Raw genomic sequence first — 23753 nt, 5'->3', positions numbered from 1 at the left:
TTATAGGAGGATTAGAGCAGGGGTTGCCAACCCAGTGCCCACAAGCACCATGACATCCACAAAAGCTTTCATTGGCACCCCTGGGAAGTCTCTCAGCTTTTTTAAAAAAAAGTCTCTAGGCCTCCTAGAAGCAAAATGTGCAGGTGCATTTTTGTGATTTTTGTGAAATGAGCTAGTCTGGCTACTCATACCTGTCAGCAATTTAGCCAATGAGTGGAATCAGAGCTGTCATTGATAAGCAAGTTGTATGGACACCAGGCAACAGGCATCCTTATTGCCTACAGAGCTTCCCTAAAGAGCTTCCATTTCCCCCTCCCCTTTAGTGCACTTTTCCTGCTTCTGACTTATTTTCTAGTAGACCTTGTAATCTCTGTAGATTGCCCTTCCATTTTACCTAGCAACCAAAATACATATTTTCTGTGGTGGATTTGTCCAAGATCAGGCAGCCCTTTTTTCTGCAACTACCAAGCAATAAGCATGGGCAGATACCAAATGGCAAATGCAAAGTGTGAAAACTTTGCAAAGAAGTTTAGGCATGTCATGTTTGTGTCTAATATGACTTAGGTAAGTGGGTGCAGGATGGCAGCCTAGATGTTACTTTAGGATTGGCATTAGGAAAAATTAGGTTCTTATGCACAAAATTAGAGGAAGTATGGTCATTGCTACTTTTCTTCTCTCTCTCCCCCAGCCCCATTTGAGAAGCGTGGGGGGAGAGAAGCAGCAGTGATTGTACTCCAACTAATTGTTAAATAATAATAATAATAATAATAAGTTAAAAACAACAGCAGCAACACAACATATCGTATCTACCTTGACAATTTCAGGAAACTTCCAAATTATATTGCGAGATAATGCGGCATAAGCCTTTGAAATCAGGCAGTGCTATCAATAAGATGGCTACTGAAATAGAAGAGAAATGACCCCCCACACACACACACTTTGCAAGTAAACAAAGCATTGGTGTAGCAGAAACTTAGAAAGTGCATTTTAAGGTTACTTACTCATAAACTGTTGTCCATCCATACTCATTACTTTTGGTGGCTAGAAGTCCTGTTGTGCCAGGATAAGTCATCAGGGCTAAGTTGTAGCCTTGGGCATAAACTCTTTTGAGAATCCCATTGCTACTTATGGTCAGCCAGTATACCTGGCCTCCTGGCATCACAAGCCAGAGAGGCAAACCACTGGCATCTCTGCGAACATGAACTGAATTTCCATTGCTGTTGGTAATGGTGCCAAGATCACCTTCTCCGTTGTATGTGAAATTGTACATGAAGTCCCTTGTAATCAGATTGAGTGTGTGCAAGTGAGTCCCATTGCTGGTGAACTGATATAGTTCCTGGTCTGCTGGGGATGCAATCTCATAAATATTCATGTCATTGAGATGAGCCTTATTCTGACTCACTGCACGGATTCGGATGTTGCCAACATCAGCTATGTACAAGGTGCTGTCGGGAGATACAGCCAGGGAAGAGGGAGCTTTCAGTTTTGCATCTTTGGCATACCCACCATCGCCTGGAAAATAACAGAGAGCAATTTATTAATTCATACTCAATATGGTTAAGCAATCAAAAATGAGGAGTCACATTTTATCTCCAGAATTTTTTTTTAAAAAACCATGTAAACCAATATTTTGTTCTAATGGATTTATTTCCCATTATCTAGAACGAGTACAATTCTCAATCAGTATAACTGAAGATTGATTAGGTAGATAGATACTACAGTTACACCAGTAGCTGTAAATAGCAGAACTATTACAATTCAAGATCCCAGAGCACAAAGAAGGTCACAGCCAAAAATGTTCTCCTTTGCAAAATGCAATGGTTTCTTGACTCAAAATCCATTCACAAAGCAAGCAATGGGAATACAGTCAAAACATAAAAATGAGTTTGTTATTTTTCATAAAGTCCAATGGAGTAAATGTAAAATGATTTTAAATACAAGCTCATGGGGCTGGGTCCAGATATAGTAAGGCTTATAGTAAATTCACTGAAATCAAAGGGACTTAAATTTGTCATGACCAACTGAAGTCCCATTGATTTCAATGGTCCTACTTCTCTAAGCATGACTAAGTTTAAATCTATCCCAGGTTTGGTGTGCCAGAGCTGAATTAATTGTCATTGACTAACAGTGAAGACTCGCTTGGCCATTTAGTAGATGCCTCTCAGGCAGTTTCTTCCATCAATGCAGGACTGTAATGAAAAACAAACAAACTCTGAACTTTTTGATGCCATTAAGATTTTAAAGGTGCAGCAACGTCTGGATCAGGAATGGCCCACCCTGTGTTCTGAACCACTGAGTAAGCTCATGAAAGATTAAAGTCTATGTCTTCAAGCAGACGTAGGTAAATATTTTCCCAAGTTCATAGAATCTTGTATATGATTGGCTGCCTTCTAGGAGTTTGCACTGGATTCACACGAATCGCAAATCCTGACCTGAAGCAGCGTACCTTGAAGGGATTTGGGGTTGTTAGAGGGGAAGTGTATGAGGGAGCATGAATTGAAGCATGGACCCCTGAAATGCTTTGTGGTGCCTTGGCAATCCAGATGTAAAAAAACAAATGCTTGCAGAGAAGTGTCTGCTAAAAGTGAAACTTGGCTTGCCATGTAAGGAAAAATAAAAGTGAAGTGATGAAGACAGAAAGAGCAAACACAAATGTGGGGAAAGGGGAGAGGGAGAGCTCCCTCATGACTTCAGTCAAGCTTATAATCAGAGGGAACGATTTTACCCAGAAAGCAAATCTATTCTAGTCGTCCCCCCAAAAAACCCTTAAAAGGCACCTAGCACAAGAGCCCCTAGATAGTTTTGTCTGAAATTTAGCAGGCTTCTTACTCAGAGGCACCTCTCTCACGTCTTCAATTTCAGACCAATTGCCCACAAAACACTAGAGGAGACTAGATTTCTTTTTTGCATACCCCAAAACTGTGAAGGCTGCTTTTGTGGGGAAACCATTGCAGCCATCCTTCTTAAATTTGGCAGGATGCATTCTCCCCTTGTCCTAGAAGGGGAAACATAGCCTGCAAATGCCATCCAATTTTACTCCAAAATAATAAATAAAAGAGTTATAGATGTTTCCTTTTTTAAAAATAAATAAATAAATAAAGCTCAAGGTGGACAGCACAAAACAAACCCCACCCCAAGACCTATTTGACTGTAACTTGGTGGGCTTTATTCGCTGCAGAGGTTACCAAGCCTGCAAATTCATCCACTTCTGTAAACAGAAAAAAAAGTTATAACAATTTTTTCCTAACATTTCCCAACAGTGAATGAAGTAGTGGGAAACTAAGCAGACTCAGAAGGATCCCAAGCCAAAACTGGCCAGCTTACGAAGTGCTCTAGAAGCAGTCTGCTTTTCAAAGCACTGAATCAAGATTCAGACCAAATCTTGTAATTGATACTATACTAGCCTCAAAGGACAACATTTAACTTCAAGTAGCCAGCAGTGGGAGTCAAAGTTTTATTTCAATGTTTCCAGTATTCTCAAATCTAGCCACTCATTACTACTGATCAGCAAGGAGAAAATCCCACACAGACTTGCCCATACACTGGAAACTTCACATGAAGCCCTCCTGGTTGTGCTGCAACTGGCTGAAATCCATTCTGTGACAACTAGCTGGAGGGCCTTTTCAGTTGTGGCACCCATTTTATGGAACCACCTTCCCTTTGTAATAAGGCAAGCACGGACCCTGATAAATTTTGGATGTTGCTAATTTTTTGTTTGTTCACCCAGGCATTTGCTGGCTGTTAATGCTGAGCATTTAGAGGAAACTAGCCAGTTCACTGTTGGTTTTAGGGTATTTTGAGGCTGCTGATCTGCTGCTGGGCCAAGTTGAACGTTTTCATACAAATGTTTAAGGCCCTATACAGCTCAGGACCAGGCTCATTGAGAGACTGGTTTATCCCTAATATACCCAGTAGTTCACTAGGGTCTATGGGAGACAGGGCTGGTTCTAAAGGGTGGCCAGGGTGGACACTGGCCTGAGGGCTCCGCTCCCCTTCCACGATCCATGACCCCCACTTACCTGTCAGCCGGCTTTTTAGCATTGCCCTTAATGAAGATGGCGGCCGCAGCTTCCCTAAGGTACTGAAGCCACTGCCGCCACCTTATTTAATGACAGAGATGTGCGTGCGTAGCACGCACGTGTGCCATCAATAAAGATGGCGGCAGAGGCTTCATTCCCCTTAGGGAAACTGTGGCCACCATCTTCATTAAGGGCAATGGTGCATACTAGACGGGTATGAATGCCATAACCATATCTCCCACATCATACACACGTTCCCTGGCTGTTCTGTCATACCAGTAACTTTGCTTCTGCTGAGCTTGACTCAAATTCTCTTTCACTACTTCCATCATTGATGTTAATTTATTGCGGAATTCCAATACAAAATCTACTACAGATGTTTTGTACTCTTCCAGGGTTCCTTCCCATGAATTTTTTAACAGTTCCAAAGGTCCCCTCACTTTTCTAGTGAACATCAGTTCAAAGGGTGAGAAGCCTGTTGACTCTTGAGGGACTTCTCGGTATGCAAATAAGAAGCATCCCAAACGTTCATCCCAATCTTGTGGGTGATCTTGAACATAGCTTCTTATCATGCACTTCAAAACCCCATTGAATCTCTCTGTTAGCCCATTAGTGGCAGGATGGTAAGTAGTGGTCTTTAGATGTTTTAGACCACAACATTTCCACATACATTGCATCATTTCTCCCATGAATACACTGCCTTGATCCGTCAGCACTTCATGAGGGAAAGCCACCCTCATAAAGATTTTTAATAAAGCCTCTGCCACTACAGGGGCTTCTACAAATCTTAGTGCTTCTGCGTCTGGGTACCTGGTGGCAAAATCCACCACCACCAATAGATATTTCTTGCCATGCCTTGTGGGTTTGGAAAAAGGGCCCACCAAGTAGGAGCGGAACCACCTCCATGCAGTCCCTCCCACACCCAACTCAGCCAGTCTTCCCAGAAGGATACCATGGTCGACGGAATCGAAAGCCACTGAGAGATCAAGGAGAATCAACAGAGTCACAGTCCCCCTATCTCCCGACAGACGTCATCATACAGGGTGACTAAGGCTGTTTCTGTGCCAAAACCCGACTGAAAGGGATCCAGATAATTGGTCTCATCCAAGAGTGTCTGGAGCTGGCCTGCCACCACTCGTTCAAGGACCTTGCTCAGGAATGGAACATTTGACACCAGCCTATAGTTATTAAGATTTTCTGGGTCCAGGGACGGTCTCTTCAGGAGTGGTCTCACTACCGCCTCTTTCAAGCAACCAGGAACCACCCCCTCTCGCAGAGAGGCATTAATCACTTCCCTGGCCCAGCCGGCTGTTCTATCCCTGCTAGCTTTTATTAGCCAAGAAGGGCAAGGGTCCAGCACAGAAGTGGTTGCACGGACCTGTCCAAGCTTCTTGTCAACATCCTCAAGCTGTACCAACTGAAACTCATCCAAGAAATCGGGACAAGGCTGCGCTCTGGATACCTTGCTTGACTCACCTGCTATAACACTGGAGTCTAAGTCCTGGTGGATGCTAAAGATTTTATCTTGGAAGTGCCTAGCAAATTGGACTTCCCAGGAGGATCCCTCCGCCTGTGCAGCCTCCGAGATGGGCTCCTGTCTTGGATGAAACTTTTTCAGCTTTAACCAGTCAGAAGGGTCTTTTTTGACTGGGGATAATTTCTTCTGGATAAGGAAGAAACGTGAGATTTTCCACACAGCTTTGTTGTGATTGTTGGAGACTGGAATTTGTCAGAATTGTCTGTGAAAGAAGGTCTTCCAGCTGCACAGACGGAGCGAGGATTTATAGCTTAGCTCAGCTGAATAAGTGACCCTTTTTTTTTAAAGAAAACGGACTAACAGGCAAACATCCTCCTGTCTACGCTCATTATTTTCTTATCTATACAGCTAAAGAGATTTGTCAGAGGATCAGCAATTAAGAAAACCTGGGTGAGCCAAAACTTTCCTTTTTTTTACTTATGGAATTAAGGGGGAAGAAAATAAAAATAGCCTATCTTTTTTTTATTGCAAAAAGCTGAAATGGAAAATAGCATTTTAAAGATTACAACGGATGAGGGGTTTCTGATTGGAAGAGAAAAGAAAAATCTTTTTGATTTATAAGACTTTTGGGTAACAAAAGTCTGGGACTATTTTTCCTGTTCTACTTCTTCTTTTTTTTTTTTTTGATGAATCTGCACATTCTTTCTGTTACTAGTCATTTGGACGCTGTGAACTAAAGCTGTTTTTGCACTTCTGGGCATACAAGAGATAAGGGCTGTCTAGAGTGCGACATCAGTTGGTTTGAAAGATTAACTCCGTTGTAACTGGATAAAGAAATAAACTGCTCTTTGTTTGGGACATTGAAAATTGAAAGAGTTTTGTTCCTTTGGCTTTAAGAATGACAATTAAGAAGATCATGGATGTACAAGAAGGGACTTTATCTTTAGACATGTTTCAGAAAATAATGAATGGGATTAAGTCAATAAAACAAGAACTAAGAAATAATAGTCAAGCGTTGAGAATTGAATTCGACGAAATGAGACAGGAGCTGAAAGAAATTCAGGATTCTATGAGAAAGGAGATTAAAGATACATCTGGAAAACCAAAAAAGGATGAAAGAGAAATTAAAGGCAAGGTTCAAACTATGGAGATTGGATTAAATATGGACATGGAAAAAGATTTGGATTTCCTGGCTGTGATGGATCCTGGAGATAAATATTACGCTTTGGAACTCAGCACTGTCCCTGAAGGAATTGAAGAGACTGGAGATAAAGATATTATCGGTTCAAAAAAATTCCTGGACTGGAAGGACTTGATGGAACTTGAAATGGAGAAAGTTAACAGAATTAATCCCTGTTTTGTGTCAATGGAAAAATCTTCAAGAGATGTGCTAGGGTATCATGTAAAAAAGAGGAACAGAGATGTGGCTTTGCAACAATACTTCAGTGATACGTTTGGAATTGATGGCAAGAAAATATCTGTGATAAAGGAAATTCCTATCAGACTCTTATTATATGACTATGACAGCAAGATTATTGGGTGCGTAAAGATGGAAGATGGAAGATGGAACCAATACGGATAAAGGAAGAAGAGTGATCTGTAATTACAGGACTTAGTAGTCTTGATGAGTTGGATTAATTGACATGTTTACCTAGAAAAAAAATTGATGGACATATATCTCAAGGATTGGAAACTTCTCTTTGACTTTTTGTAGAAGAATAAAATGATATGATGTTGATGAGATTTAAAACCAATTAAGATAGCCGCTGGAGGAAGGTGTTTTTATAATCTATTAAGAGACAGGCTTGTTATATATTATAGATTTATAGCTGAACTATGACAAATCGGAAGTCAATATTTTTTATATTTCTTTTCTTTTTTTATTGTGTTGGTTATTGATTTGTGTTTTTTCTTTTTGTATTGTGTTGGTTTTGAAAATTTGAATAAAAATTAATTGAAAAAAAAAAAGGAAGTGCCTAGCAAATTCATTACAGTGGGCCTCAGATGGTTCTACCATGTCCTTGGGGCCAGTGTGTAATAACCCCCGGACAATTCTGAAGAGCTCCGCTGGGGGGCAAATTGATGTTTTGGTAGTGGCAGCAAAATATTGTTTTTTTGCGGCCCTCACTGCCCCTAAATACAGCTTACCATAGGCACTTACCAGTGTGTAATTGCATCTACCAGGAGTTTGTCTCCATCTGCACTCAAGCCGTCTCCTATATTGTTTCATTGCTCTCAGCTCTGGGGTATACCATGGAGCTGTATGAGCTCTACACAGGAGAGCAATCATGTCAACCGCCCGGGTCATTTCTGTATTCCACAGTTCAACCAGGGTTTTGACAGGAGAGCTAGCCCTATCAGCCAGAAAACTCCCCAGGGCCCTTTGGAAACCATCTGGATCCATTAGTCTCTGGAGGGGCGGATCAACTTAATAGGTCTCCCACCCTTGCAGGGGGGAAAAGCCGCTGTAAGTCTAAACTTCAGCAAGCAGTGATCTGTCCATGACAGAGGAACTGATGTAAGATTCAGATCACCATCTCCATGTCCAGTTGCAAAAACCAAGTCTAGAGTATGCCCTGCTACATGCGTTGGGCCAATGGCATACTGGGGCAGTCCCATGGTTGTCATGGAGACCATGAAATCCTGAGCCGCCCTGGATACGGTGGCCTCTGCATGGATGTTGACATCCCCAAAACCAACAGTCTGGGGGATCTCAAAAGTACACCCAAGACCACCTCCATCAGCTCAGCTAGGGAGTCTGTTGGGCAGTGGGGTGGGCGGTACACCAACAGGATCCCCAGTCTGTCTCGCTGACCCAGCACAAGGTGCAAACACTCCAGACCAGGAGTCACATGGACAGGGGCTTGCAGAGGGAGATGGAGCTCCTGTAGACCACAGCAAGCCCCTGACCCTCAGGTCTACCCTGATGCTAAACCAGGTACCCTGGCAGATGTAGCTGGGAGAGAATGACTCCTCCCTGCTCACCCATCCAGGTCTCGGCTACACATGCCAGATCGGCTGCCTCATCCACAATTAAATCATGAATGAGGAAGATCTTATTATGCACCAATCTGGTGTTTAGGAGCAGCATCTGGAGGTCTGAGAGCTGGCTGATAGGGAAACCAACAAACCTGCAGGTGTTGGGAGGACCGGAACAAGGCAGAGCCGTTAACTGCCTGGGCTGCATTCCCCTTACCTGGCAAGTCCTCCTCACAACACCATATCTCCCTCGAACCGTCAATACACTAATTGGGGTCCCCTCAAGTCTCCCCACTTGGCTCTGAGTCCTTTAAAAACGTGTTACCTAAAATTATTTTTATGTATGTTATCTCTTTGATATATGTCGTCATATTGTAAATCGCTTTGGGATGCCTCATAGGAAGCAATTCGTAAATGAAATAAAATAATATTTGAATATCACTATCATGTCTGTCACTATCAGGTGAAGGGCCTTAGCTCAATGGTGGAGCACAAAGTCCCAAGCTGAATCCCTGGCATCTCCAGGTGGGGCTGGGAGACCCGGAAACCCTGGAGAGCTGCTGCCAGCCAGTGTAGACAAGGCTAAGCTAGTTGGACCATTGGGTCTGACTAAGTATAAGGCACTTTCCTATGTCCCTATGTCTCTCCTTAATCTTCCCTTTTCTAGGCTAAACATACGCTGATCATACAACTCTACCCCTTAGGATTTAGTTTACGGGCTCCCATCCTGGTTGCTCTCCTCTGGACACACTCCAGTTTACAGCTCGCATTCACAACTGTGTCTGCTCTCTCTTGTCACAATCAGAAAAGATAACTTGACTAACCCACCAGAAATGAACCAACTGGCCCTTTCTTGCCTCACTTCCTAATGATGCTTCCTGAATGTGAGCATTGGCATACAGGAGCCATACTCATTTCAGTATGATATCCAAGCTGGCTAATTGTTTCATTTTGCCTACAACTCTGTCCACTCCTATAGTTTTGATAATGGGGCTCATCCTGACCTGAAATCTCTTTTAAGGCACCTCAGCTGTGCCCTGTGCAAGAAGTACTGCATTGCACAGTGGAGATGATGCATGTATTTGCATTGCCAGTGAAACTGTCCCCACGTATCACAGGATCAAACGTTATCAAGCATCTGGGTTTTGAAACTGCCAATGGGCAGCCAGAATGAGGGCTGAAGTGGAAACGTGGGACTTTGAAATGGGCAGACTTGCTTTCACAGACACCACAGCTTGACGTTGATTTTCAAATGCATCTAAAATTCTTTGAGCTTCCCCCCCACTTCAAATATCCAGATTTCAAAACTTTTTTTAGGGGGGGAGCATTGTTTTCTTTGTGGAGACCTTTCAGCAACATAAGCTTGCAACTGAGATAAGCTGTTACATCAAACTAACAAGGGGAAGGCTTCAGATCAGTATGCAGAAGGTTCCAGGATGAGTCACTGGCATCTCTGGGTAGGGATGGGAAAGCCACCCAGCTGAGACTCACATGGTATACCCCAAGGGTTTTTGCTTTAAAAAAACACACCTGAATTGCATGGCCACTTCTACAGTCAGTGCAGAGAATATTGAATTAGACACACCAAGGGTCTGACTCATTATTATTTCTTTAGTTAGTTAATTTCTGTACTGCTCCATACTTCAAAGAAGTCTCTATGTCGGGTGGGGAACCATTTGGACCCCAAAGGCCACATTATCAGGATCCAGGGGCAAATTTTGTGGTCTCCAGCAATCTCCTTCAGGTTCTACTTGGCTGATAGGCTGCAGTTCCCTGGCTGAGGCTCACCTGTCAGGCAAGCTGTGAGGCTCAACTAGCAGAAGAAAACTTTCTGTGTTCATAGCACTGGGATTCACAATGGTTACTTGCAGGACTTTGTTTGAGAAGTATTACAAGTCTCGCAAGAGGTCAGCGCATATGTGAGGCAATCATCATTAGAGTTTACAACCAAGGACAGCCACCCTTTCCCGTCTCTAAACGTTTGGTTGCACTGTTGCACCCAGTTATGCCCACTGAAGCTATTTGCCTGAAGGTGATTAAGCAACCTTAGTTCAAGATTCTACCCTAAATGCACCTTCAAACTTTTAAAAGTCAGCATGCATGCTTTTTAAAAATAACTGAAACCCAATAAAGGTTGATTTGCAATGTGTCCACGGCAGACAAAACTATTACTTCTTCATGATACAGTGCTTAATTAACTTGCAAAATTCACTACCAGGAGATGCAGGAGAGGTGGCCACTTGCTTAAGTGGCTTTTAAAAAAGAAATATTAGATGGAGGCTGAGGCAAAATTGCTCTCCACATCCCAGTGGAAGAATGGGGGGTTGGTTTTTTGATTTCTTGTGGTGGCAGTGAGAAATTTTGCCACAGTTTTTAGGAACAGGTCACAGGAGACTGACTGGGTCTCACCAGGAAACAGCAGAGACTGGTGCCCATTGGGACAGGTTGGGTGGAAGGGAGGCCAGCACTAGGTGGAGCCACAGCAAATAGCTGGTGGGGCCAAAGCCAAAAATAGGCCGCTAAACTACTGTGGGTTGCATTCAGCTAACTTTTAGTCAGAGTGAACTAGGGATGGGAGAGAACATAAATGTGGTTCGCATTTTTAAAGCCAAATTTATCAAACTCACACTTTCCTAAACAATATGAGAACCTAAACACAGCCATCCTTCAAAATTTGCACTTATCCGAAATTTGCAATGCAGTTCCCCAACCAAATGATGTTTACAAAATTAATATACTGGGGGAAATGTGCATACAACATACAAAAATACATTATATTTGGCGAAACTGCTTAAAATGTGTATATTAGTCAAAACTGCATACACAAATGTGTTTAGTAGGAGAAATTTGCACTAGAACACTGCAGAATATTCTTGAGAATTTCCTTTTAAAGTGCAAATTGCTGGATAACTGGATTTAAGATTAGAGTAGACCAAATGAAATTAACAGAACTAAATTAGTCATGGTCATTGATTTCAATGGTTTACTCTGAGTAAAAGTTAGCTGAATACAGCCCACAGACTAAGGGGGTCAACATGTGCCATCTCCCCAGACTGTCTGTAAGTAAGGTGATAGGCAGGAGGGACCAGCTGAGGGCAGATTGAGTTAGGTAAGGTAAATGTAAATGTACTGCCTTCAAGTCGATTCCGACTTATGGCGACCCTAAGAACAGGGTTTTCATGGTAAGCGGTATTCAGAGGTGGTTTACCATTGCCTTCCTCTGAGGCTGAGAGGCAGTGACTGGCCCAAGGTCACCCAGTGCGCTTCATGGCTGTGTGGGGATTTGAACCCTGGTCTCCCAGGTCATAGTCCAGCACCTTAACCACTACACCACACTGGCTCTCTAGGTAGGGTAAGTGTCCCATTTGACCTAATGGACCAACCTTGATTGCAAGGAAATATGGCTGGCAGGAAACTGTGGAGAGAATGCCGTGTGGCTTCTCATTGCACACATTTCCTTTAATGCCTTGGGGGCAATGCACTGTGATGTGGCATCCCTTGCAAGAAAGGAGCGAGGAAATGTCAATTTCATTTCCTCCCAGTTTCTCATTTTTTCCAGTCTTAATTCCAATTCTCCATATTTTTTTAAAATCTCCCCATTAAAATTCATCAGCATTTTAGGCAAATGTCTCCTAATACACACATTTCCCATCATATAATGCATTTTTGTATGTTGCTTTCACTCCAATATAAGTTTTTATGCACATTTTCCCCTAGTGTACTCATTTGGCCCCTGGAAGGTTGCCCAGAAGGGAATGTGGCCCTCAGGCTGAAAAAGGTTCCTCACTCCTGCTTTAATTAATACCTACCTGAGAAACAGTCACAATTGGGGTCAATCTTACAGTCACAATCCGATGGAGCTCCAGCAATGATAGAGATTTCCCCGTTAGTTGTAACCTGTTGGATGCGGTTGATCTTCCTTTCGTCAGTCTCAGCAATGTACAGCACTCCGCTGTGAGATATGCCAATGGCTCTCGCCGATTCAAGCGTGGAATGGATCGCCACTTTGCTGACCAACACATGATCTATGCCAGGCACCTGGCAGTGAATGGGGCGGCCTGCAATAATGCGCACTCGCTGATTTTGAGAAATCTGGAGCACAATGTTATTGTCCAGAACATATAAGGAATTGTCAAGGGGGTTGACGGCAAGGTCTGTTGGCCATTCTAAGCGAACCTGTAAAAAGAAAAAAAAATGAATAGATTCAAGGAAACCGTTATTCCATGGTTTCCACTTTTTGCCGGGTAGAATGCTTGTTATGCCTGTTGGTGAAATCAGTTACGTTGGAGAGCACAAGGCAGAGTTGTGGAGAGCCAGCATGACAGAGTGCAGGCTTTCCCAACCTTTGGATCCCCAGATGTTGCTGGACTACAACTCTCATCAGTCCCAGCCAGTGTGGTCAATGGTCAGGAATGATGGGAACTGTAGTCCACCAACATCTGGGGACCCAAAGGTTGGGAAAGGCAGACATAGCGGTTAGAGTGCTGGACTAGGACCTGGAAGACTAGGCTTTAAATCCCCACTTGGCCATGAGGGTAACCTTGACTGGGTAACCTTGGGCCAGTCCCTCTCTCTCAGCATAACCTACCTCATAGGGCTGTTGTGAAGCAAAAGTGTATGCCACCTTGAGCTCCCTGGAGGAAAGGTATTAAAAATGTAATATTAACATAAAAATTTTTTTCCAGTTGACATTTATTTGGCCCTTCCAATTTGGGCATCCAAGAATGCCTTAAAAACCTTTAAAAAATACTATTGCTGTTCCTTAAGAGAATTTTGGTGATCTAATTCACTATCTCTCATGTGTCTATTTTTGTATATCCACTCAGTGCTTCATCCACTGCCTGAGGTTCTGTTCTTATTTTTCTCTGTACTTTCCTTTGAGATGGCTGGAACCTGAAAAATGACTAATAAATAACTGGGATAAATAAATAAAACTCTCCAGAGCAAGGATGGAATTGACAAAAGGCCAATGGGACCTGAACTTCATTCCTTTCTCAGCATGTAATTTTTTTTTTAATGGGCTAGTAGAAATGTTTATTTGTTGCCATACAACAAATGCTGGTAACCTCCAGACTGGATTGTCACAATGCACTCTAAGTAGGCCTGCCCTTGAGGCTGCCCTGGAATCTGCAGTTAGGGCAAAATGTGAGTTTAACTGCTTACTGGCGTGGAATATTATCATATAGCCACTGGGTTACATTGAGGGGGCTGGTACCACACTAAAGGCCTGATTCTGACATTGTGTAGAATGGGCCTCATGATAAGGTGGTATCTTAGAATCATATGGAACAACACAGGATTTTTTTTTTAATTGGATGTGAATTATCTTAGTACTTTGATCCAATATTTCTTGGGGTACCTTTTGATTTTAACACATTTCCTGTTCGGAGTTGAAGAGTTACCTACATTTCTGTTTGATTAAGCTGGGGAGAAGATGTTCATGGAAAAGCACCCCAATTATAATCTACAGAAGATGGAGTGAAAAGGAGGGTGTCTAAAATATGAACTGGGCACTCAAGGTCGAGGAGAGGAATGCTTTCCCCTGCTGTCTGGTACACAGGTGTGTGCCTTTATGTTAAACTCAAGTATGAAAATGTATCTCTTAGAATGCCCTTGGTTGGTCATGAAACAAAGCAGATAACTTATAATCAATGCATAATTCAAAGTTAAGCGAGTCAGAGTCCAGATGAAATTTTGCTTTTGAAAGTTAAAATACAAAGCATATCTCTTTTTAAAAATTCTTTTATGGTTTTATTGCTGAAAGGTTGGCAATGTATGGCCTGCCGTGGGACTTTTGACTTCAAGAGAAGTGAATCTTCTCTTCTCCTCTGTTAAGAAAAACAGAGAGGACTGGATGGCCTAATTTCTGGAATGTCCCTCAAGTTTGAAAAAGCCCACAGTATGTTAGAAGATTATTTTTTCTTTTAAACAACATATGCTCCCTGTTTACAGGCAATTCGGATTTGAAAGGGAGGGGTTGATTCAGTGGCGGCTGGTGGCTTTTTGACAGAGGGGTAATGGAATCCACTCCAGGCTTTAGTCTGAATTGTCAAGGAGCTGAAAAGAACCAAAGTGCTTAAGTGTCACTATTTTCCTGCTGTAATTAATACTTGGGGGTGGTGGTAATCATTTGGGTGCAAAAAGAACACAATTAGAGTGACTTGGATAACTTTTACCACTGTGTATATGAAAACAGTGAAAGGCAACAGAATGTATTTTCCTCTGGCATTCAAGTATGTTAGTTCCACAGCATCACCCATGATGTTGGGCACATTATTATCTGTCAAGCAACTCATGCAAATAAACAAAAACAAATCCTGTCCAACAACATCAGTCAGAAAGTTCCCATAACATGCCTGTCACTGTTCAAGCTTTCCTAGGCGGCGTTAGCAGGCTAACATGCCAGTCAATAGGCACCTGTAGCCTAATATCTTATTAAGAAAATGTTTGGAAAGATATTGAAGAAGAACCCTGCAAGAGGAGGCCAAAGGCCTATCTAGTCCATCACTCTGTCCCCACATTGCTCAACCAGATGTCGCAATGGGAAGCCTACAAGCAGGACCTGAGTTCCAGAGTACTTTCCAGCTCATGTTCACCAGGAACTAGTATTCAGAATCATGGTGTCTCTGATACTGGAGGTAGTATATAGCCATCACGACTAACTAGTGGCTACTAGGAACGGACAAATCTGACAAATGTGTCAGTTTTGGATTTCCCTCTTATTTTTTCAATCATAACTTCAGTTCACCACATTTTTGGAAAGTTCTCAGAAAAATTGTCAGTGTTTTAGCATGCATTTTTCTTATCTGCAATTTTGCAATTGTATATAATTTTGTATGCAAAGTATTATGCACATTTTCACCTAACAATGCATTTTGGGGTGCTGTTTTCACTAATATGATATTTTCATTGAGATTTAATTGGACAACGGGTGGGGTAGAAATAATAAAACTAATAAAAAACAGTATGCACATTTTAATGCACACTTCCCCCTAATATGGAAAATTCTGGACACATTTGTTTTCAGAGAGCTGGATTGCAAACTTTGGAGAAATGCAAATTTCAAAAGGATGGCTGTAGTTTGGTTTGGGTATTGTTTTGGAAGGTGTGAATTAAATGTGAACTGAATTGAATTGCTCCCCATCTCTACTTCGCCACCTTGAAAGAAAGGTATGCATTTCATGCGATTTTTTTTGCTAAAGTAAGAGAGAAGAGAGACAGAAAAGCCCATGGAGACAAAAAAGCTGCCTGTATCTGTTCCCCTTGTTGGGTTCAAAGCAGTTTGGAGGGGATGTGGAGACAGAAATCTGCATTGAGAAAGCAGTTACCGCCCCAGCCAATCTTCCATTGGAGACTATAGCTTTAGGGTTTGTTGTTATGTGCCTTCAAGTCCATTACAACTTATGATGACCCTATGAATCAGCGACCTCCAGTAGCATCTGTCATGAACCACCCTGTTCAGATCTTGTAAGTTCAGGTTTGTGGCTTCCTTTATGGAATCAATCCATCTCTTTTTTGGCCTTCTTCTTTTTCTACTCCCTTCTGTTTTTCCCAGCATTATTCTCTTTTACAGTGAATCATGTCTTTTCATGATGTGTCCAAAGTATGATAACCTCAGTTTCTTCATTTTAGCTTCCACTGATAGTTCTGGTTTAATTTCTTCTAACACCCAACTATTTGTCTTTTTCGCAGTCCATGGTATGCACAAAGCTCTCCTCCAACACCACATTTCAAATGACTTGATTTTTCTCTTATCTGCTTTTTTTACTGTACAACTTTCACATCCATACATAGATGTCAGGAAAAATAACAATACATGCAGTTTGACTCTAAGATTCTCCAGAGGACCTTGAGACTGCAGATGCTGCTATTTATTTATTTATTTATTTTATTTCATTTTTAAACCGCCCATAGCGAATAGCTCTCTGGGCGGTGTACAAAAGATTAAAAGTACAGAAATACAAGATATCACAATAAATAAACTGAAACAAAGAGATTTAAAATTGTAACATTAAACGCATTAAAATGCCTGGGAGCATAGCCAGGTCTTAACCTGGCGCCGAAAAGATAGAAGCGTCGGCGCCAGGCGTATTTCTTCGGGGAGGCTATTCCACAATTCGGGGGCCACTACAGAAAAGGCCCTAGATCGAGTAACTGTCCTCCGGGCTTCCCGATGGGTTGGTACCCGTAGGAGGGCCTTAGACGCTGAGCGAAGTGACCGGGTCGGTTCATAGCAGGAGAGGCGTTCCACAAGATACTGCGGTCCCACGCCGTGTAAGGCTTTATAGGTCAAAACCAGCACCTTGAATCTGGCTCGGAAGCAAATAGGTAGCCAGTGCAAATGGGCCAGAACAGGTGTTATATGCGCTGACCGGCTGGTCCTCGTCAGCAGTCTGGCTGCTGCGTTTTGCACTAGCTGAAGCTTCCGAACTGTCTTCAAGGGCAGCCCTACGTAGAGCGCATTACAGTAATCCAACCTAGAAGTTACCAGAGCATGAACAACTGAGGCGAGGTCATCCCTGTCCAGATAGGGGCGTAGCTGGGCTACCAACCGAAGGTGGTAGAATGCATTCCTTGCCACCATGGCCACTTGCACCTCCAGAGACAAGGAAGGATCGAAAAGAACCCCAAGACTACGAACCTGTTCCTTCAAGGGGAGTGTAACCCCATCTAGAACAGGGTAAGCATCCACCATCTGGGCAGGGAAGGCATTCACCAACAGTGTCTCAGTCTTGTCTGGATTGAGTCTCAGTTTATTAGCTCTCATCCAGTCCATTATCGCGGTCAGGCAGTGATTCAGCACATCCACAGACTCACCTGTAGAAGATGAAAAGGAGAAATAGAGCTGCGTGTCATCAGCGTACTGGTGGCAACGCACTCCAAAACTCCTGATGACGGCACCCAGAGGCTGCATGTAGATGTTAAAAAGCATGGGGGACAAAACCGACCCCTGAGGGACTCCACAATGGAGAGTCCAAGGAGTCGAGCAATGTTCCCCAAGTACTACCTTCTGGTGACGATCCGCCCAGTAGGAGCGGAACCACTGCCAAGCAGTGCTTCCAACTCCCAACTCCGCGAGTCTCCCCAGAAGGATACCATGTTAGAGAGTTAGTTCACATGGAACATTATGAACAGTTCAAAGGTTGTAATCCCTGTTTGCAGGGCAAAGTGCATGCCCATAGTTTACAGGTTTAAATGTAACAACAAACCATAGTTTGCCACAGACCAGAACATACCTAATTAAGCGCAGGGTGAAGGTGCCGCAGGCTGATTTGGATAGTGAAATTTAGGAGTGCAAATGAAGATAGGAATTGATATCTGAATGGTGCAGGAAGATGTGTTGTCTCTAGGTGTCATTCAGCACCAATATGCTTTTGGTTAGCACTGACCTAGCAGAGCATGTGAACCCATAGCTCCATCATGCAAACTATAGTTTGGTGTTACATGTGAACAGACCCATAGCTTTAAAGAACAACACAACAGCTCAGAAATTGGCTGTTATAAGTCATGTGCCTGCTTGCTGCAGGCTGAAGGCCAAGTCCGTTTGGATCCACAAATCCTGCTATTTCCTGCAAAGAGAGAATCCAATAAACCTGCGATAATTGATGTTTTAACAAAATGAGGTTAATGTGATTCTTATGCCTCAACCTGTTCAGTTATAATTGGTGCACAACAACATTTAGAGTACTTATTAAATGATTAAGCTTGTCCTTTTTATCCAGAGCATTTCCCTAAAAAATATTGCTACCTGGCATCAAGATGAATGTGGCTAGACTCATCACTCTGGCAGGTGGTGCTCATATTCTGCAAGGAAGATGAATGGGTAAAACCAGCTGGAAACATATTCCAGTCCTTAAAGACACTTTTTTCATTTTCTTTCACAGTAAATATGCAGGGTTAGAACGTAACAAAATATGCACGGCCAGAACATGACAAAACCCTAAAGTCCACAAAGTTGTTGATGAACAAGAAGGACCACAGCACAGTGGTAAGCCACATGCTTGGCATGCAAGAGGTCCCAGGTTCAATCTGTGGCATTTCTCAATAGGACTGGGAAAGGTTCCTGCCAAGAACCCCTGGGCAGCTGCTGCCAGTTAATGTAGTGTAGTACAGTGTGATTTGGTATGTTCCAATGGCATAGATGGTCGTATCGGATAAGGTCAAATGGATGAAAGATGTTCTGCTTCTTATTGAAGAAGTTAACATTTGCAAAAAAAGTTTAGCATAACTTCCTACACTCAGCAATTCAGGACTCATTTTATTTATAAAGTTCATAAGGTGAAGGAAATATATTGGATTATCTCCACCAGATGTAGAACTACAACTCCCATGATCCCTGACACTGGCCATGGTGGCTAGGTCTGATGGAAGTTGGAGTTCAAAAGCATCTGGAAGGTCACAAATTCCCCACCCTGGGTTGTCTGTTCAATGACAAAATAACAACTCTAATTTTAAATGTAGGCATAGAAGCAAAACAAAAAAGTGAAATGAAATCTATGTTAATTATAATGTTTAGGAGACAACAAGTCCAGTGCATTATCTTGGCATCACATTAACAACACAAACAAGGATCTATTTCATCATCCATTATCATCATTTATTCAGTAAGTTCAAATGGTAATAAGAGGAAGGGGCAAAATTAATCTACTGCACAATTGATCCTTTTCTGGGCAAAATGTCAACTAAGCTATATATTTTCTCTCTAAATTAAACATTCTTTTTCATAGGATTAACTCTTTTTTTAAAAAAAAGTAATGAAAGAATATTATAAAGAAATGAATATGATACCATAAAATTTCTTGTACTACCATTAAGACTCTCCAGGCAAATAAGGAAGAAGGCAGGCATTAGTCCATCTTATCAATTATTATAAACCAAATTGTTTGAACAAGATTTCTGATGTCTCTCCAAGTTCTTTTGATGCTTCAATCTGTGAGACTAGTGCTGTGTGAAATCCATCCTCTAATACCTTTAAGACTTCTGTTCCCTTCTGCGAAAAAGGTTCCCATTCTTCCATCTCATCCTCAGATCACTTGAGAATCTCCTTAGCATTTCAGTGGGTGCAGGCCTTTGAGCTTACCTTACCAATGAGAGGAGGCCAAAGGTGGTGCGTGAGTTTTTCTTTCCAGTAAATATTCAGCTGTCAGCTCTGCACTGAGACAGCAGTGCCGGTGGGGGCTGGAAATTCCTGGGTACTTATCAGGGCGGGAAAGTCCTTAGCTGGCAGTCTGGTTGTAAATCTGCCCAGCTAACGAGGATGAAGCATGAGAAGGGCAAGGCCCTTCCTAAGCTTACGTGCCAAGCCAGAAGTCCAGAAGCGAGGTCAGTAGAGGTCCGGGTTCAATTGCCAAGGGGTCAGTCCAAGATAAGATTCAGGGAAACTAGAAACACACGAAGCCACGCCTGACGTTGTAGTCAGCAACAAAGAGCAGGTTTGTCAGCAGGTGTGAGCCCTCAGCATTTTGGCCTTATGTGGACAGGCCTGCCCCTCTTCTGCCTGACCTTCTGTTGTCTATGTTCTGCAGGTGGGGGGGGAGTATCCTATTCACTGCCTGCGTCTGGCTGAAGGGCTTCAGCTGTGTCTGGGGTGCTCTGCAGCTGAGGGGGAGAAGGAGCTGGGTTCTCAGGAGTTTCCTCCGTTTCTCCTTCTGGGTTTGCTGCTTCTGGGTCTGCTGCTGTTACTCCCGAGTCATCCTCGTCTAATGAGTCCTCTGACGGGGCCATGACACTAGCACTCTCCAGCTCCCCACAGTACCTGATCTGAAAAAAGCCCCATGGGAGGAGTCTGATGTCTTCCCATAGCCTTTAACTGAAGTGCGGGCCCCCAGGAAGGCTGCAGAGTGCCGGTCACTGGTGAATGGTTTGCAGAATGAAAGGACACTCCCAAACATCCATGGCCACCTCAAAAGTTAAATAAGCCTGACAAAAGCCCTATAAGAATGTCACTGAAATTTTCTCTCCTCTTTTAATAAGTTTTGAATGCAGATACTTTTCTCTTTAATTGAATGAGAATATATGGTCTTTTTAATCTGGGGGAATTTTCTGAACCTGGGGGAATTTTCAGCATAGCACTGAGACAGATCAATAGGAATGAAAAACTGAATCACTTTCAGTTCTTTTATTATCTGGAGTGTTGAGCTAGTAAATTTATCTAGGTCAGATTCTTCTGCTAATATAGCAATAAGTGGCAACATCTGTTTCTTCCTAGGAGGTTCATAAGTAAGGCAATATAAAAGTTAATAACAGAGAAATGTCGTCAGCTTCCTGTGGCCTGCAGATACATGGTTTAAGTGCAATAGAAGTCATGCTATATCTCAGTTCTGAATACTACATGAAAGACATTTGGCTAGATCCAAATTTAGTCATATTCAGGGTAGAAATCTATGGGAATTAAGTTAGTCATGATTAAATATTGGTCTTCAGCAAAACGGGAGGAGTCAAACTGGCATCAGAGACCAACGTAAGTCATACCATTTTTTAAAAAGATGTTTTGTCTTAATGTCCCCCGGAGCAAAACAGGCTTTTGAAAGTTGCTAGCATTATAGTTTTGTTCTGGCAGCATATGGAGAGCTTAAAATCCTCCCTTGGTGCCACAAAGCAATTTGAAGGACCGAACAACAGTAGCACATTTTTTGAAAATGGCTTGAGAGGCATCGATCAGCCACTAGTGTGGCATGTTCTTATTTAAGGAATGCTTTATTTCTTGCACTTTTACAATTGTTGCCCTTTATTTAGACAAACGAGCTAAGCAGAAGGCACGTCAAACAAATCCTCATCGTGACCATCTTCCATCTGGAAACCTATGTCCTCACTGTGGGAGGCTGTGTGGATCCAGAATTGGCCTCCACAGTCACTTACGGACCCACTGTTAAAGACCTTATCTTGGAAGACAATCTTACTCGGCTACGAGTGATCGCCAATGAATGAATGAATAAATTTAGACAGCCATGAAAATGGTTTCTGTTGATTACTACACTAATGGTGTGATACTAAAAGCTACGACACTGCTAAAGACATTTTTAGGATGGAGCAAATAGCGACAGTGAAAATTCAACAGAACATAGAGAGCTGCCTGATACCAAGGGATGGGACATAGCTCAGTGGTGCAGCATTTGCCTTGCATGCAGAAGGTCCCAAGTTCAATCCCTGGCATCTCAGAGGCTTCTACTTGAAACCCTGGAGAGCCACTGCCAATCAGTATAGACAGTACTGAGTTAGATGGACCAATGGTCTGACTCGGTATAAGGCAGCTTTCTACTGTCTTATGTTCCAAGGCAGGCCAATTGCTCTGTCTAGGTCACTTTTGTCCACTCAATACTGACTTACAGCAGCTCTCCATGGTTGCTCCAGGGTCTTTCTCACCCCAGCCTGGAGATGCCTGGAGACTGAACCTGGGACCTTTTGCATACAAAACATGTGCTCTACCACTGAGCTACGGTCCCTCCCCAGTGACACAGTGAAGGCTGGAAGTGTATTACTCCAGATGTGTTGCTGTCACCAAAAAAATAACAGCCTGAGTGGGGAACCTCCAGCTCATGGCAACCTCAGAGATTGGCCTGCCAGGTCATTTTGGGCAAGCAATGCCCACCTTTCCTTTATCTGACTTCATATATGACAGTAGGACAGGCCAGTGTGGTATAGTGGTTAGTATGTTGGGCTATGACCTGGAAGACCAGGTTTCAAATCACCACTCAGTTATGGAGCTCAATGGGGGACCCTGAGCGGGGATTCAAATCCTGGTCTTCCAGGTCCTAATCCAACACTCTAACCACTACACCACACTGACTCTGAGGATATGGATCTTGATATGGCCAAGTGGACTGTAGTCCACAGAAACATATCCCATAATAACGTTGTTTGTCCTTAAGGTGCCACCAGCTAACCCTCCGAAAACATTTTTAGTTGCTTTGTAAATGAACAACAAATAAGCCTTGTGGTATGCTTTCATAAAGTTAATTGCAAATTCTTCCCTGTTACTAATGTTACCAAATCAAATGTAAGAGCTTCAAGAGCATTTGAAATAGTCAGGTCTTAGCCGAAGGAAAGTGGAACCTGGGTAGTTGGAGAACCAAATGGAAATTAAAATATGCTCCTGACACCTTGTTTTAAATTAATGTTATTGGTTGACAGGTTTGCACTAAACATTATAACATGTAAATTAAAAATGGAGCAAAGCTAATAGTTTATCAACAATTCATTATTTACTGCACGACATGAAAATGTCAAACTAAAAAAAGAACATATTCCTTCTCTTGCACAAGGGAAGCATGAACATTGCTATCAATTGTGTTATACCAGTACACAAACTCTTCAAGAAAAGTGCGAGCAGCTATTTGCCTTCCGTTCTTGGTTCTTCAGATTCAACCCTTGGTGTGATGAAAATGTCTAAAAACAAAGATTATTGTGTATTGTGAAAAGAGCAAAGAGGGTTGTAGCATCTTAAAAAAAATAAATGTACTGCCTTCAAGTCGATCCCGACTCATGGCGACCCTATGAACAGGGTTTTCATGGTAAGAGGTATTCAGAGGTGGTTTACCATTGCCTTCCTCTGAGGCTGAGAGGCAGTGGATGGCCCGAGGTCACCCAGTGAGCTTCTGAACTTTAATTTATTTGACAGATGAGTGAGACTGCAATTCTCTTGGGATCTTGGGAAGACTGACAGTGATCAGACCTATTGTCATGGCCCCGTCAGAGGACTCCTCAGATGAGGACGACTCGGGAGTAACAGCAGCAGACCCAGGAGCAGCAGGAGACACGGAGGAGCCTCCTGAGAATCCAGCTCCTTCTGCCCCTCAGCTGCAGAGCACCCCAGGGACAGCAGAGGCCCTGCAGCCAGACACAGACAGTGAACAGGATACTCCCCCCTCACCTGCAGAACGTAGACAGCAGAAGGTCAGGCAGAAGAGAGGCAGGCCTGTCTCCTTAAGGCCCAAGCGCTGAGGGCTCACACCTGCTGTCCATCCTGCTCTTTATAAGGCACACCTTGGCTGCAGCTTGTTGCTGACTGCAACGTCAGGCGTGGCTTTGTGTAGACCTAGTTTCCCTGCAGCATCTCTTTGACTGACCTCCTTGGCAATTGATCCCGGACCTCCACTGACCTCGCTTCTGGACTTCTGACTCGGCAAGTACGCTTCGGATAAGCCTGGCAGATTTACAACCCGACTGCTGGCTAAGGACTTTCCTTCCCTGCCAAAGACCCAGGAATTTCCAGCCCCCCCTGACACTGCTGATGCAGTGTAGAGCTGACACCTATAAATAGAGGAAGGGGTGTGGGGAGC

The 23753-nt window shown here is 43.0% G+C and overlaps 1 protein-coding gene across 7 annotated transcripts in view; it reads right to left on the bottom strand.

Moving 5' to 3' along the window:
* Nucleotides 1-23753, bottom strand: part of TENM1 (teneurin transmembrane protein 1) — an 897331-nt gene that overhangs the window by 40454 nt on the left and 833124 nt on the right. For all 7 annotated transcript variants that reach the window (XM_061598133.1, XM_061598132.1, XM_061598131.1 and 4 more), the window contains 2 exons: nt 12285-12651; nt 1002-1512 (listed from right to left, as the gene is read on the bottom strand). In XM_061598133.1, the coding sequence (XP_061454117.1) occupies nt 1002-1512; nt 12285-12651 (878 nt within the window). The remainder of the gene's footprint in view (nt 1-1001; nt 1513-12284; nt 12652-23753) is intronic.

The sequence above is a fragment of the Rhineura floridana genome, chromosome 16, assembly GCF_030035675.1.
Source record: "Rhineura floridana isolate rRhiFlo1 chromosome 16, rRhiFlo1.hap2, whole genome shotgun sequence".
NCBI lineage: Eukaryota > Metazoa > Chordata > Lepidosauria > Squamata > Rhineuridae > Rhineura > Rhineura floridana.
The sequence above is the reverse complement of the archived record's forward strand: the minus strand, read 5'-3'. Positions and strand labels throughout refer to the sequence as shown.